This window comes from Rissa tridactyla, chromosome 3 (assembly GCF_028500815.1).
Source record: "Rissa tridactyla isolate bRisTri1 chromosome 3, bRisTri1.patW.cur.20221130, whole genome shotgun sequence".
NCBI lineage: Eukaryota > Metazoa > Chordata > Aves > Charadriiformes > Laridae > Rissa > Rissa tridactyla.
The window spans coordinates 66,796,645-66,813,204 of NC_071468.1; the positions used below are offsets into that span (position 1 = coordinate 66,796,645).

Below are 16,560 nucleotides of genomic sequence, written 5' to 3' on the forward strand. Positions count from 1 at the left end.
AAACACGCGTTAAATCCCTCAGTCAGTGATAAGCATCAGTCACAGTAAAAGCACGCTCATTTCTATTGATGTATATGGGCCTCCATACACAAGCTGTACAGTTTTGCTTAACACCAGAATTAGAGGAGTATCATGACTGTTCTTCCATGAGTATGACTGTGATTATACTGGCTCTATATAAATGTAACTACTCTTACATGGAAAAAGTCTCTTCCAACACAACACAATTCTATGCCAACATAACTGCTGGCACACCACACTATAGGTCAAATAATTTTAAATATTTTGATACAATAAATCCCGCCCACATTTAATAGTTTTACAGTAGTACAAGAACTAATTTAATTCCAGGGCTGAGCTGTTTTAACTTCATCAAAAGCAGCACTGCACTGCTACAAAATTCCAAGTGAATCAGTTGTACAGTTCCAGCCCACACAACATTTATGCCTCATCCATGACAAAATGTTTTTCAGTTCTTCTGAGGAAAAACCACAAATGTCTGCAAATTCCCTGGTCCTACTTTAATTGAATGTTTTGTTTGGAAAATAACATTTAACTCCTCCGTGCTGCTATGGGTTTTTTACAAGGTCATTTGCCTTTTTATCTCCCTTATCCATAATGGAAGGAATGAGCTCCCATCCCACCAGCCTCAAAGGTAATGTACCGGTGGGAGGGTGGCTTCAGCCACATGCTGCTGTGGCTGCTGCTGTCTGCAGAGCAGCAGCAGTTGCAGATGTGTGTAGGAGGGAAGAGCGAAGAGGCATGCCGCGAATGATGTCAAACTGCGTAAGACATTCACGTTCATTTAGATCCATTGCAAATGCAAAACCAACACGCCTGTTATGAACCCAGGCCTGAATGCTTCACAATTGCCAAGTAAAACTGTAGAAAAACTTCTGGAATTCAATTCTGAATGAAAGAGCCAACAAAGAACCTATGCCTAACATTCCTCACTAACATGGCTTCATGCAATCACTGACAAATCCTTGTGCTATTTTTGTTTAGATCGCTCACTTCTATTACAGCTCCATTCTATTTCCATTTTTGGGAAGTTGCTATTATTCACAGTTCTTCCTACCCTTACTGTTCTAGTTTTCATACATTTGTGCCCAACAACTAGGGCACAAATTCCTATTATAGATTTTTCTTGCCAGCACAGTGGGACGGTCTAGAATATATAATGTGGCCAGTATAGGATATGATTACATTTGCTTGTTTTGCTTTGCTCCTCCAGCTTAAATTTTGTTACTTTCAAGACTTATCCTCATTTTATATCAACGTCCATTATTCAGAAGTTCACTCTTAAGCCATTTAGTCAGTATTGTCAGCCCAGTGATTGAATTTTTAAATAGAGTCCTTAATTTTTTTCCTAATATCATACTCTTACTTTTGGAAGTGAGTTCCCTGAATGTCTGTTTACACTTCACTGTTGTTCTTCAAATGTTCCTTAGAGCTTCTACTACTACTAAAAATCTCAGTGAGAAAGAAAAGAGTCTCGTAAGGCAGCAAGCATGCTGAATGTAAAGCCTATTTTACTGAATAATATATTTCTCATTGTTCCTTGGAATCCCTTCCCCAGCCTTATCTCCTGATTTTTTCTTTCTAAAAAAGGTCTCCTAAGAGTTGAAAATCTAAGGATTTAGCTATTTTTTTGTTTTCCATTCACAAAACATGTAATACATTGATACTATAAAATAAACAGCATACGACAATACTGTGTGCAGAAAATTTCAAGCAAATTGCACTCAATTTTTGCATGTGTTTAAACATATGTATATGTAAGACCATATAGGTACATGCATAGAGAGTAGCAGCAATGACAGCTAAGGCTACCTATCTATCCCATATGTCTCCATTTTCAATAGTTTACAGGTGTGTCAAATCCTAACAGTTCCAGATGAAAAAAAATCTGTGCTGGGCATGGGTCCATGCTGTGTTTTTTTGTAAAACTTCAAGCAAACACAGGTGAGATGGTTATGAATGCAGTTACCAGGAAATAAGTTCACTAACGTGACACTGCATAATGCTAAATAGAGCAATAAGCACAGGTACCTGCAGTCACAATTCACTAAAGTCTGCACAACTGCAATTATTTTAGCTTGAGCTTTCCATGACTAGGATAGCAAGAACTCATTGATCCCTTTTCATCCTAAAGATTAAGTATTATGGCACATTTAAGCAACAATGGCACAAAATTACCTGTATAAAAAGGAGGTAAAAAGGATAACTTTGTTAAACAATAACGTAAGACAGTGTTCTAGTTTTATAAGTCTAATTATGCACGACCCTACACAGAAATGCATCCTGTAAGCAGAGCTTGTTAGTGGAACTTTATTGAGATAGTCAATTCTGCCAAACTCAAAATGCTTCACAAAATCAGGTCAGTATTCTTAGAATAAAAAAAGAACGGCAGGCAATTTAAAACGCTTCAAACTATTTGATTTTAAATTTTTCACATTGTGTCATATAATTTAAAGTCAACATCGAAACTGTATGTTTCCATTCTGATGAAACAAAATACTTCAAATGACCAAAACCTCTCTTTCTTTCATCTGCTATGGAGAGATTCTTCTTTTAATGCTTCATTTTCTCCAGAATTCTGAACTACATCATGTTTCAAAACACCATAACAATCTGGATTTTTTACATCTTTTGCACAGCTCTCGTAATAGAGGGAATCTTTCATACTTTGCATGCTCTTCAGAGTGCCTCTTAGATCTATCTGAAAAGCGCTACAGACAAATGATGTTTTAAGATAAAAGAAATATATCAGAGGTTAATAATTAAAAATTAAACACTACCTTAATTTTATCTTTACACAATGCTCTACTCATCTCAAAGAATTTCCTGGGTTTTACAAGGATGAGCTCACTTAAAAGGTAACAAAGGTAGACCTTAAAGAACCATATTTACCCAAGTCTCAAGATTTTTGACAAAAGCCTTACAAATTTGTGTTGCACAACAAACTGCTGAAGGAAAAAAACATTTAAGAAACTAAATTATGAAATTAAGACATTTAGCTTCTCACTGAACTTGCATGAGTTAAAAAATTTGTTGCAGCAAAAGCTGTACTGAAACAATGCACTGACTGACTCAGTCCAGTAACTAGCCCAACACACTAAGTTTCGCACACGCAAAATAATCATCAAATACAAGACTGTGACATTCTGGATTTGTGCTGTCTTCTGTCTAAACACTGAGGATAGAAATGAACAGCTACCTCAATCCGTCCAACTACATCAGTGAACAGTCAAGAGTTTTGACACAGCAGTACACACAACCACACAGAATCACTGAACCAAAGAAAAGCCCATGTTGGAAGGGACATTTGGAGACCATATGATGCAACCTTCTGTTAAGAGCAGGGCATTAGACTAAGTTATCTAGGGCACTGTCAAGCCAAGTCCCAAATATTTCCAGCAAGAGCGATTCCACCTCTTTTCTGGGAGGCCTATTCCTACTGTTCTCACGGTGAGAAGTTTCTTCCTCACATTCAGACAGAATTTCCCTTGAAGCGACTTGTGTCCATTCCTTTTTTTTCCCCACCACTGTGCATCCTGGAGGAGAGGGGTACCTCCATCTTCTCTATAACTACCTTTTTGTTACTTGAGGACTGTGACTAGATTCTTCCAAACCTTCCCTTCCCAAATTCCTTCAACCTTTCTTCGTATGTCAAGTCCTTCATCTTGGTGGCCCTCCACTGGACTGTCTCCAGTTTTTAAGTGAAGTGAAAATTTTAGCAATCCCTCTGTAACACTCACGAAAAAGAAGGCGCCCGTTCTGCATATGGGCTGCTGGAAACTATCAGACTGCACAACAGATTGAGGTTGGGTTGAGTAAGTCACATAAACTTTGCATTATGCCTGTAACGTGTAAATGCTTTAACTTTCTTTCAATACACTTTTGAAGCAATAATCGAACGTTATACCTTCACAACTCAACAGGTTTAATTACCTATTTTTAAAAGTCAGTGGAAAAGTGTTCTTGAAATTAAACTTTTTATACCAGTATTCATTTTGCACTCATCTTTACAACTGCGATAAAGTTCTTGGCAAAGCCTTTGATGATTACAAGATAAAGAAATACAGTGTTAAAAGTGTTGCTGTCAAGAAATTTTTGGACACCAATAGTGAATGTGGAAAATAAGTTGCAAAGCAGTTTCATGAAGAGTTTCAAGGAATATCACATTCCTTTAGTTCTGCAGATTTTAATACGAAACAAATGAAGTACTGCCAATTTACCTTTAATTTCATTTGAAATGAGCAGCTTATTTTCTGTCTCCTCTTCTTCACACTCTTTGTTCTTTATGGAGTCCTTTGTTTGTAGTACTCCACTGAGGAAAATAAGATGTTCATTTTTTATTAATACATCATAAAAATCACTAAGCATGATGACATCTCTTGCTAACAATGCTATTAACACACCAGGATTCCCACACAAATGATGTTGTATCATCATAAAATAAAAAAAGAGAGGATCTAATTTCTGACTTACACAGATGGCATGAGTATTGACATGAATTTTGCAATGAAGGCTCAAGAGTAGTCTACACTAAGATTACGTAAATCACACCAACACACTCAACTTCATAACTGAAACCGGAAAAATATACAAATCCAGGGCAGAAGATGGGAAAAGCGAAGAATACATATATAGCTGCATCTTCTACAAAGCCTCACTGGTTACCCAGGTTATTTTCAGGAGCTGTCTGAAACATCACCTACTCCTTTTTCTCTTCCCAACCTTCATCTCCACCCCACCCCAAATCCTGTACTATACCTGTGCAGCCATTAATGATCCCACTGAAAATATCTGTATTCTTTTGTTACTGTTTTTGCTTTACTTCTTATCCAGCAAAAAGAGCCACTCTTTGCCTGCTGACCGCGGCTGCTCCCTCAGCTTTGCCAGTGCAAACATTTGCAAAGAGGGGATGCCTTCCCCCTCTTGGGAAAAATGGGGCAAGAGAGGTGGAGCAACAGAACTTCTCAAAGGGGGGTGGGTGCATTTGCATCTTAAAGTCAGCCCCTGGGAAGTTGCTTTTTAAACTCTGCCTTCAGAAGGTACTTCCAGCCTGGTTTCTTCCAGAAATGAAGCCTGTATGAACTTGCTGACATTATGTCTATATTTATTTCCTTCTGCTTTAAAGAACATGAGAATACTTTGGCCAGTTCTTGCTAAACCATCACAGATGCAGAGCTCTCAGAGATACTAAGTACATAATGAACATTTTGTAAAATTAGGCACCAGACAGAATGATTTAAAAGTCAAGACTACAAAAAAGCCCACTACATGAACTCATGCTTTACTATCTACCAGAGAAGCAGGCAACAAGAACCCCTTTACAAACGTCCCAAACACAGATAAAAAGCCAACCTAGAGCCACCACCTTGTTACGCATCAATATTTGCTAACCTCAAAACACAAATCCAAAGAGAAACAGACCTGTTTAATTCAATTGTTTACATTTGTACTATTAAATATGATTTATATATTTAATACTATTTAATACATGTAAGCATTTGGGAATAAATCAGCTAGGAGCTGCAGGTTCACTGACATCAAGAGAAATATATTTAACACACTATTAATGGTACAAAATGAACAGAACAAATCAGAAAATCCAGCTTTTGTAGTATGGGAGGACACAAACAATAATGGTATGACAAGCAGTGCCAGTGGAATGCATTCAGCAGGCATGCCTTCTTGTGCCACAAAGGACTTCTCCACAGTATCTTCCTCAGAAATACCACCTGCATTTATTTATTTAAAAATTATTTTCCTAACATCCACAAACACAGAAAACTTCTAAAGTAAGATGCTACAAAAGTAGTGCAATTAATTCCAAAGCCAAAGTAAATGAATACTGTAATTCAGCACAAAGGAGATCACCAAAACCTGTGAGGAAACATGGATCTTCCTGTTTTCTTGAGGACAATTTTCATAGCAACATACAGCCATAAATATTATCTCACTAGTTAAATACAAGTTAGTATAATGAATTGAAGGTTTTGTGGAAGGGGTTGCAAGATAAATTGACTTTTCTTTAAAGAGGTAGTACCATTTGACTCCCGAGCATGACTATTCAGACTATTCACCTTCCTTAATTGTAAATATTTCCAGAATGGAAATCCTCTTACAGTGAATTTTTTTTGCTACTCTGAAGATAGTGTAAAGATGCTGCAGGCACCTCAGGAACATTCCAGAGGGACAGACTGCAGTTTTTACACACATATTTTTGCAAACCAAATTTTTCTAGTATACTTGTTTGTATTCACAGATACCTCTTGCTGGTTAAAAAAATAAAAAAAAAAAAAAAAGAAAAGGAGTACATGGAACTGGAAATTAGCTAAGCACCACTTAGATTTAACACAACAAAATAAATCTCATGTTTGGCTTCATATTTGCTTGGTTCCTCAATCAAGTACTTCTATGAAACAGAAGATTACCTGCAATATGCAGGTATACAAAACTGTACTGAAGTCAAACACAATTAAATCCACACTATGAGCTCAGCAGCTAAAGAGCACACAAGTATACATATCTATGTCTTCAATTATGCATGTGTACTTTGAATACACATCTAAAAAGATCCACTGGGTATTGCAATAACCAGATGCTCAATATTTTATAAGTCTAGCAGTTCACATGTACCTAATGTTGCGAACACTATTTTTCATGCCTTTTTCAAAGGAAGTTTATTCAACTAAAAGTCCTCTCTGACTATGCTGGATACATAAAGAATGTGGAAAGATAGATGATAAAATGCAGACAGTGATCAGTGTATTCACACAGTTCAAACACAAACTGAAAAGCCTCTGGCTAGTTCAAAGCTGGCACAAGGCTGTTATGGTCTGAATGGAAACGACTCAATACAGTGAACAGATAGCACATGTATCTGTTATTTTAGGTCTTCATAAAGATAATATTCATACATATACAGTAAAATATTTGTACACAGAGGCAGGGAAGAAGGATCTCAACTTCCAATAATTTCTCTGTCTTGTAGTATTTTTCTTCTCCTCTCTGACACGCATTTCTTATTTCTAAAATACATTGTGACACTCCCTTCCCCCCTATTTCTAACATAAAGACAGCTGAAGAACTTCCACATCCTTCTCCACTGCTTCCAAGAGTTCCATGGACAAATCACTGTACTGCACTGCCGGTAAACTGCATTTTAAACTGATCATCTCCAAACAAGTCATACATTGAAAGGAACTGATAGTTACCCAGGTGCCTTCTTTTCTTTCGTATCACATAACAGGGGCTTCTTGCAAGGAGATTTACTTTCTGCATCTTCCTCTTTAGCTGCTTCTGGTACAGTTTTCCCAGATGATCGATTGTGAGATGAAGATTTCATACCTACATGACCAGGGCTGGGGCATTTTCTGTCACTGTTTAAAACAAATTAACAAAATGTTTAAAACCAAGAGCACCTGAGTTGTTGCTTAACTTATTTTCTCTATGGGTAAAGAATCATCAGTGTAATTGAAGAAATACAAGGTTTTTTTGTGTTTTAAGAAGTTACTTGCCACCAACAAAATTGTATACCTAGGATTTTCAGAAGTCTCCTTCTCGTGAAATCAAAGGTAAAACGTTTTGGCAATTTAACAGGAATAGAATTTGCCTACTGTTATTTTTGATAATAAGCTACCCACTTCAAATATTTGTAACACCAGAAAACTATGAGGTATAATTTTCCTCCTACCCCTTCTCTCCCTTCCATGATATACCGCTAAACAATCAGGACCCATTCAAAATGTTATGCGGTCTCTTAATTGGGACAATGAAAAAAGTAGCACTTGACACTGTCCCTGCCACAAAAAACACTGCTCAAACTGTTACCGGCTTCACTGGGACGCTACCCAGGTACCTCTCAAAGGGTAACTAAGTCACTTCAGATTTCTAGAACCCTACGCTTATAAGAACAGTCGAACCAGGCAGCGCTCTTTGACAGCTGAATACTTTGGTTTTTAAAGTATGAAGCTGAAACTGTCCCTGAGAATGTCATTTAAAATACCATCTATTGAAAATATGTGGTCATTACAGCAGGAAATGGAAATCTTCTCTACGAACATTCACATTTTCACATTTACATTAATGTAGCCCTTGAAAAGAATGGGAAGCCTCTCTTCTTTTCCTTTCCTTCTTAAAATCTCTATGTACCCCCACAGTCCAAAATATGCACAGGAGTCAGTGTCCACAATTTCTGATAGATAATCATCATCCTGGTACCACATCCCTTTTCTTTTTTTCCCAATGGCTCCTGCTAGAAGTTTCAGCTACAGATTTCAGAATCGTTCTTGCAAAACTCACCCCCAGTAATTTGATTCCCCACTCCCACAATAACAACAGAATTGATAGTGGCTATTCTTGAAAGAGCAACACTAATTTACAGTCACGTCAATAAGGCCACCCCAGCAAACAAAAGAAACACAAATAAATAATTTTCTTAAGTGAAACCAACTGGCAAACAATCAATTTTAAATTCCAATTAACCACTTAGTAGTCTAGATAGTTACACTGAAGATGAAACCGAACTCCTGTTAAATCACACATAGTAAAATCAGTATCAGTCTTTGACAGCCCAGTGACCTTTTCGATAAGCACTGATGAAACCATTTCTTCGCTGTAAATGAAAACGTAGATTAACAGGCAAGCCTTTCTGAAACCATCCGGCCATTACACAGCTACAAATCATGTTGCAGAACACTGAAATAAAGTACTGCTGTTAGTCACGGACGTTGCTTCAATTGTAATTACTTGATTACAGGAGAGGTGGATCTTTCACTTGATTCTACTTTTCGGTTTCTGGGGACAGGACTGGCCGCAGGCATCTCCCCACTCAACCGGTCAGGTAAGAGGCTTTCTTTGTTCAAGTTCATCTCTGAGTACGGGCAGCTGACCGCGCTAGAAGTTGAAGAAGAGAAATGCCTCCTTATTCTCAGACACTTATTGACTTCATTCAGTTCAAATGAAAAGACATCAGAGACCAGTTTTCTAGAAGCAGATGCAATCAATTAATATCAAGATTAGAAAAAAAAAATGCAGTAAGTAGTTGTACTTTAAAATGTTAGTAAGTCCACTGATTAAAAACCTCAACCTGAATGTTTTTCCCATTTCCTTTTGGCAGCAACTTACGTAACACAAATTGTATTACTTTATATTAAAGCATACATTCTTGAAAATTGCTTGACAAATGTTTAGCCTGCTTTCTCATACCTTTAATAGTATTTTATACATAATATACAGGATGCCTCTGACCATACTCACCTCTCTCCAAACAAAATCATATTCCCATGGTTATTCCTACTATGTAATATCCACACAGATGCTGCATTGCAAGGGCACAGTATGAGGAATGGCGCACATCCTCTGACTGCAGCAAATGCCATTTTGTGATACAGGCTTGTGATGTACTTTTCCTATCATTCAGTGCTCCCTATTTCACCTCACTCCAGCTAGAGACAGAATTTGACACCGTGCTTTGACAATGACTTGTAAATATGACTCTAACAAACGTGAAAGTCATACCTCCCACAAAAGGTAGGAAAGGGAAGAACAGCAACAGAAAACACACCGGGCTGAACTAGGATTTTGTCTTTAGAAGAATGCAATGCAAAGTTCAACTGATTAGTCAGGCTACATACTCACACCTCACAGATAATATCCCAAATTATGAAAGGTGTATATATATGCCACAACAGTGAATAACAACATGCTCAGTCTTCAAATCTCTATGTAAGATACAGGAGAGGCTGTACTAAACGTAATGCTCTATTTGTGGTTCATAAGCCATGATACTAACTATGATCTAAAACTACATCTTCCAACTTACCTGCATTATTACAAGGACCTCTACAATGGTAAAATGTAAAAACCCCATGTCCTGGGACTTCGTTTATTCTTTTCAAGAATGTAACTATCTGCCTTTCCATAAACCACTGCAATGTTGTATTTGTTTCACTGATTGTTACATGCATGATTTCCAAACAGAACTGTCTAATATAAACAAGTCTACCTTGCCAGCAGTACGCCCTGCCACCTCCAAATTCCAAAAACCAAACAGAAAAACAACAGATTTGATTATCATGTTCGTTTTACAAAGTACAGAATAAAAAAAAAAGACTTTTATTCAAAATGTGCCATACATTCTCCTTTGCCTTTACCGATGAAGCTTTGGATTCACAGTGTGTATGAATCAACTTCTATCACGAGATTGGACCACTATTAGTAATCTAATTTTGGTCTGACCAACATAAACAAAAAGTTGGTGGAAATTTACATTTCTCTCAGCAGTAGCATAAAAGGAGAAAATCCCTTAAGGCCACACAGGCCAAGTCAGTCACTCCTTGCTGGGGTTATCGACACAGAAGTCCAAGGGCATGCCTGACTTTATCAGTTGGTTCATTTGAAAACAAGCCAGTATCAACATTTTCTCTTTTTTTAATCCTTGTATAGCTGTGCTGAACTTGAATTATGGAGGAAAAATGCGATTTCTGCTTTTCTAATCAAGATGAGACCCCTGCTTAAGGCCATTCCAAACAGATGGTGTTCCACAACAGCCTGTACAGTGTTTTCAAGGGACAGACAGCCATCCTTCCCCACAGGGTCTACACAGAACAGTTATCTTTGCTGCCCTCTGAGGAACTGGGTGGTAGTCCCAGGCACTGAAGTTTTTTGCCATGAGAACCCTCATACCAGAAGTTTACATTGCAGAACAAGATATAGCCAAATGGGTGGCTGGACTCTAAAGCACTACACTTGAAATAGGGTATTTTTTTGTTAATGAAAGTGTTTTAAAGATACGGGACAGAATACACAAAGAAAAATTTAACTTGGAGCATTTAAGTTTTATTTCTAATTTCTCTTAAGCAGCATTTGGCATTTTATTTTAGATATATTTATATACCTCTACTTACATTTATTTTTCAACCTACTGGTTTTGTCTGTCTTAGGACTAGTCTCTGCCAGATGTCTTAAAAGAACAAAAAAACATGAACTGAAAGATGGGGAAGAAAAGAGGAATGCTAGGAAAGAGGAGAAGTTGTTTTATATTCTCAAGTCTTTATATTGCTGCATCTATCACAATGATGTCTTTTTTTCCCCTTTCAAATGAACTAGAAGATGAAAGATACAGGCTTCTATTCAGAAAAAGGTTTTAAGGAGCCAATGCTAGTGGGATTTAAGTTCTTGCTGTGACAAACTCATACCACTGTGATGAAATACAGTTATCAGAAACTTAGGAATATATTGGTTAATCTCAGTTCTGCCATCGCTGTAAGGCAAAGAATGTAATCTTCTTTTGGCTTCCTATGGTCACAGCGGTGTTTTGAGGCTTAGTGTTTTTAAGCAGTTAGAGAGTTGTCTCAAGGAAACACTAAACACCACCAATGTGGTATCTACCTTCAGTTGTGTACTATTAAACAAGCCTTACCCTGCAATGAAATCTGACAATACAACTTCATCTTCAGCAGGTCTTCTGTTTACCAACACCATTAATATGTTTTAAATTAAAAAATCAAGAAAAAGCCTCAAAATTTAGTCCTTCATTAGAACTTGCCTGTTTATATACTGCCTTTTCCTTTAGTATTTTCTGGAAAAAGAGAAGTTGAATGACAATTTCCGTCAACAATAGTTGTAATATTAACGATGCTTTAGAACACTAGATTCAGATGAGGTTTTCTTTTTCATTAATCATTCAAGTTGCTGTATCATTTTTTAAAAACTCCTCGATAGTCCTTTGATGTTACTGTTACTTGGGGCAACAAAAAGAACCCTCATGGTTTCTACTGTTGGCTTTGTTTCAACAAAACACAGCATGAATGAACCTGTGTATGAGTTACATGGCTTCGGATCAATCAGTAAATCCTCGTAGGTATCAGTGCCTCCAGCTTTCAGTTCAGTTTAACTTGTCTACTACAAAGAAGAAAAAATTAATCTTGTTATTCCTACATAATAGAAGTATTTGGTTTATGCAGGACTGTTAGTTTTAGAGACAACTCATCTCAAGGGCTCAGAAGTCTTGATGTTTATGTTATTTAGTATTAAATTAGGATTTTTAACTCTTCTGTCAACTTAAACCTGGATTTCTGCTCCAGCTTGCAGTTTGCCTCAGCACGCAGCAGAGGTTTGGAAGCTAGTTTCCAAAATGGCTAGATGTCCTTGACTTGGGGGTACCAAGGTCTGCCAGGGGCACAGTGAGCATAGCAAGTGGAAGCAGCAGCAGGTACCTAATTTGAAACTTCTACTATACATCTGACAGGGCTGTATACCCTCCAGCGCTGCTTCAGCTTTGAAACCAGTCCTACACAAAGATACTCAATTATCATCTGAGCTGCTTCAGTAGGCTCAACCCATGTTTCAGCAAACAAATATTCACATTAACATCACCTGACCCCCCCTCCGCCACCGCATAAGAGAGTAATCAGCCACCTCTAAATGCTGAAGGATCAAGATGCACAGCAATCAGCTATCTGCTGTACAGTTTGCATCCTACTGAAATGGCAGCAGAATGGCTGACAATACATATGTCCATAACGCAGTTTTCTGAGAAAAGGGAGTCAGTGTTCCCAGAGTCCTGCACAGGCTGCATAAAAACTGAGCACTAAAATAAACTTCTGGTTTTTATCAAATCAGGAAAGATCAATAAAGGAAAAACCCAATGCAACGGTTACTACTTCTTGTATACCATTCTGAAGAATTCCAGGGATCACAGGCCTGGAATTTTCAAATCAACACAGGTTGTACATAATCAGCCCTTTCCAGAAGTGTCCGATGGAGCAAAAGTATCAAGGCAGCATATCTCATTTGTGGTCATTTTGCAACTGCTCTTCTATCACTCCCACAATCTATCTCTAGGTAGGATTACACACGTGTCATTTTTCTCTAAAGTTAAAGGAAGGTAGGATAAACTGGGCTACTGATGTGTGGGCATGGACCTTAAGTCTTCTCCAGACATCTGGAGATGCTCCCATCTTGTAGTAGTACGCAAAGTTTCTGAAACACAGGGTCCAAACGGATTACTCAGCATCAGTTACACCTAACATCCGAAAGGAACATAAACCAGGATTCTCTCTTAACCTGAAGAAGGAGACTGAGGTGGTACTCTGTTTGGTAAAAGAAAGTTAATATTGCAGTATTTTTTAAATATAGATTATTAGTCTTTAAGACTGCTTTTGCAAACCTGCGTGAAACCACAGACAGCTCTCCTGGTTTAGCTGTACTGGTTGGAAATGTTCCCAACCCCGGCTCCTCATTGCCTTTCAGGTGCAGTTTACTGCCAAGCACTGCCGGGGGATGAGGCTGTATGGCAGCTCCAGAAAAATTCACCCGGATTTACCTGAACTATCTTCCTTAATGGGTTAAACAAACAGACTGGACTAGCTGATGGCTTAGACTTCATCTAGAGCAGCCCACGTCCATCTGCTGGTAGTGATACATGACTAGTAAGAAACATCCAGCAAAAAGGTCCTGACAACATGCGAGGGATGTTATTTTCTGCTGGACTTCTGTTAAGTGATGTCTTTACTTCAGCTGACTTTATAAAAACATTTTTAACCAGTTTGGGAACAAGCGATACGAATGTTCTCTTTCCCAATTTACAACGCATGTTTATCATCAAAGCATTCTTTCTTAGGAGAAAGCTGCTTCAACAGTCTGAACCTGACTCACGTAGCTTATAACGGATTTGGTGGGGGCCAATGGCCTTACATAAAAGATAAAACAAAACTTGAAACTGGCATCAAAATCAGACCAGAATTACTTCAGCAGACACTGAGTAAATAGGTGTGACATCCTGCTGAGGTGAGGTTTTCCCACGTTTCTGCGCTGTGGTTCTCTTACAACACAGTCTCCACCACAGCACATCCAGTTCCCTTCAGCTTACACATAACGCACGTAAAATTTCTGGTCAAAATCTTTATTCATGGAGAGTTGACCCAAAACGCTAACGACCTGCTTACAACTGACCGCTCCGCATTGCTGATTGTCGTTCGCTTTAGCGGCCAGCCCAGCCCAAACCACGACAGATTTGAAAATTATTGCACGCATTCAACATCAGAGAGCATACAATTCACAATCATAAATATGCAGGTGATCTGCAATATGCTACCAACCTGCACATCAGTCTCAGCTTCAACTGCGCAGCACAAAACCCCAGATCAACTGGTGATAGGAACCAAGTCCTTATTAACATCACCTTTTCCAAAAAGTAAATGATTTAACCCCACTACATAATTAATCACTGAAGCTTTCATCTGGTTCCTAAGGAACAAGCTCTCAAAATTATTTCAAAACTACTTAGCATTTTAAATTATCATCTTTTCTGCACACAGGCATTTATGCTGTAGATAGACATTGCACCTCATCATGAAAAAAAAAGATAAGCATGGTTAAATACATTTCAAGGTTGCCAAGATAAAAGAGCCAAGGGACTGCTACCTGACGTGGATAATTATACCAATTTCAAAATGTCTTTGTTAATTCAGGAAAAATGTGATGGTACAATGTCAGAATTTTTGGGGTGACCTGGATCCTCAAGTCTGTAGACTCCAGATAAACAAAAGATCTCATTATTTTCCTCAGAAATGCTCAAGAAAAAAACCCCACAGTATTGGCACAGAGGGCAAACCAATATAGTGAGTGAATAAGATACTTAACGATGTTAATTTATTTGCTACGAGATAGCAAATACCTGTCTTATGATCAACAAAATCTCTCTGGTTGTATTTTTACCCCATAGAACTATCAGTTAATGTGCAAATAATAGGATTGCTAAGACTGTAGTAAAAATAAAACACAAGAGATTGCCATGAGTTTATTTCTTTTCTTAATGTTCAGGATGAGTAAGTATAACAACTTTAAATACCATGGAAAAATCTAGTTATAAAAGCAAAGGCTACATGAACTAACAAGACATATAGCTCTTACTCATCCCTTCCCGGTGAAACATTAGAAGTTTTAGTGCCAATGTTTATTTAGAGGGATCATAAATTAAAAGCTTTTCTGACACGTTCACTTCTGGTTTCTTTTCTTTTTTTTTTTTTTTTTTTTTTTAAAGATTCTGCCTTGGGCTAAGAATGGGTATGTTCACCTGGATCTAAGTAATTGAGACAGCACATAGTAAAGGAAGATAATATTCGGAATTGGAACTTATTGCCTTACAGATCAGGTACATTAATAAATCATATAAGACTCAGTCTACTAGAATACGAAATGAAATGGATTTCAGCTAAGCAGACAGGAAGCTTTTTAGCCAAGTCTAGTTTACTTCACATTTGCAGTGTGAAGAATGCAGTAGGTTACCATATGCTAACTGAAGGATGGTAACCTCATAAGTACTAATTTGACTGTCTAAGGGGTTATCCTGCTGATTGAGTGCAACAAAGGTTCTCAAAAGGGAAGGCAGAAAAACTGAAAAAGGCTAACCAAAGAAAAAGAACATGGACAGAAAAAGACAGAAGGAAAAGGGTGAGAATAATCTGACAGACAGCAACGCGGCATACTGTGGCATGACACCACCACCACAGTTCATACTGCAACAGCTTTTGTCACTGGAGCTAACCTAGCCACATCCCGTCCTGGAGATAAAGCTTGCACTAGCATCAGGAGTTCTTCTGGCTCCTAATAATGCAAACACAATGCCTCTGCTGTAGATAGGAAAGAAGCAAAAGATGCAGATCTTGCAGCAAAAGATGACTTTTGCACACTAAACATGTAACAACACAGTGAGTTTTGCTGGCAGGTATTTTTGTTAGGGATCAGTCAGGACTTCAACCGGTGTCGATATGCCATCAAAACCTTGTAGCATAATTCTAGTCAACAGGACATAATTCTCTTACCAAAATCATGAAAAGATTGCAGAGCTAACTCTTGGACCACAATAGTTTAATAATATACTTAAAAAATATTAATAGACAAATACCAAAGAGCAATCCTCTAACCATATGGAGAGCAGAAAGCACAAAGTGATATGACATTTGAGAATTTTATGATTGTGTAATGGCAAAATGCCAAGAAAACTTCTGGAAGCTCTGATTTGAAAAAAGGTAATAGGATGATACTTATAATACTTAATTCTCAGCTTAACATGTCACATGAACTGTATAACCCTTACAGAAATATTCAGGATTCACCTCATATTGTAACTATTTTTAAGATAATAGAATTTTGACTTAGTATATGTTTCCCATTTACTCTGTCATTGTCTCTCTGCCCCCTCATTCCATTCTCCCATGCTACTGCTCTCCCTATGTCAACTCTGCTCCAGGAGAGCCTGGGATGTCCACATTTCTGTATTATATTTCAGAAGATATTCAACAAAAGCATCTTTAGAAATACTAGGTACAAACTAACAGCAAGTTGTTCGGGCTGTCATTTGGGAATACGTTAACCAGAATTTCCTTTTTAGCATTTTTCCAAGCCAACAAGCAAATCCTCATCCCTACCAATCAAGCAGAACAAAAACATCCAAGCGATAATAAAATTAGCGGCGTCATATTTCAAAAGGATCAAAAGTTATTGCTTTATACATAACTGTCTGTTATGTTTTGCAATCTG

At 37.8% G+C, this 16,560-nt stretch overlaps 1 protein-coding gene across 3 annotated transcripts in view; it reads right to left on the bottom strand.

Annotated features, from left to right (window-relative positions):
* L3MBTL3 (L3MBTL histone methyl-lysine binding protein 3) overlaps positions 1 to 16,560 on the bottom strand; it is an 81,372-nt gene that overhangs the window by 5,688 nt on the left and 59,124 nt on the right. For all 3 annotated transcript variants that reach the window (XM_054196168.1, XM_054196166.1, XM_054196169.1), the window contains exons 17-19: positions 8,764 to 8,910; positions 7,230 to 7,394; positions 4,242 to 4,333 (exon numbers count right to left, since the gene is read on the bottom strand). In XM_054196168.1, the coding sequence (XP_054052143.1) occupies positions 4,242 to 4,333; positions 7,230 to 7,394; positions 8,764 to 8,910 (404 nt within the window). The remainder of the gene's footprint in view (positions 1 to 4,241; positions 4,334 to 7,229; positions 7,395 to 8,763; positions 8,911 to 16,560) is intronic.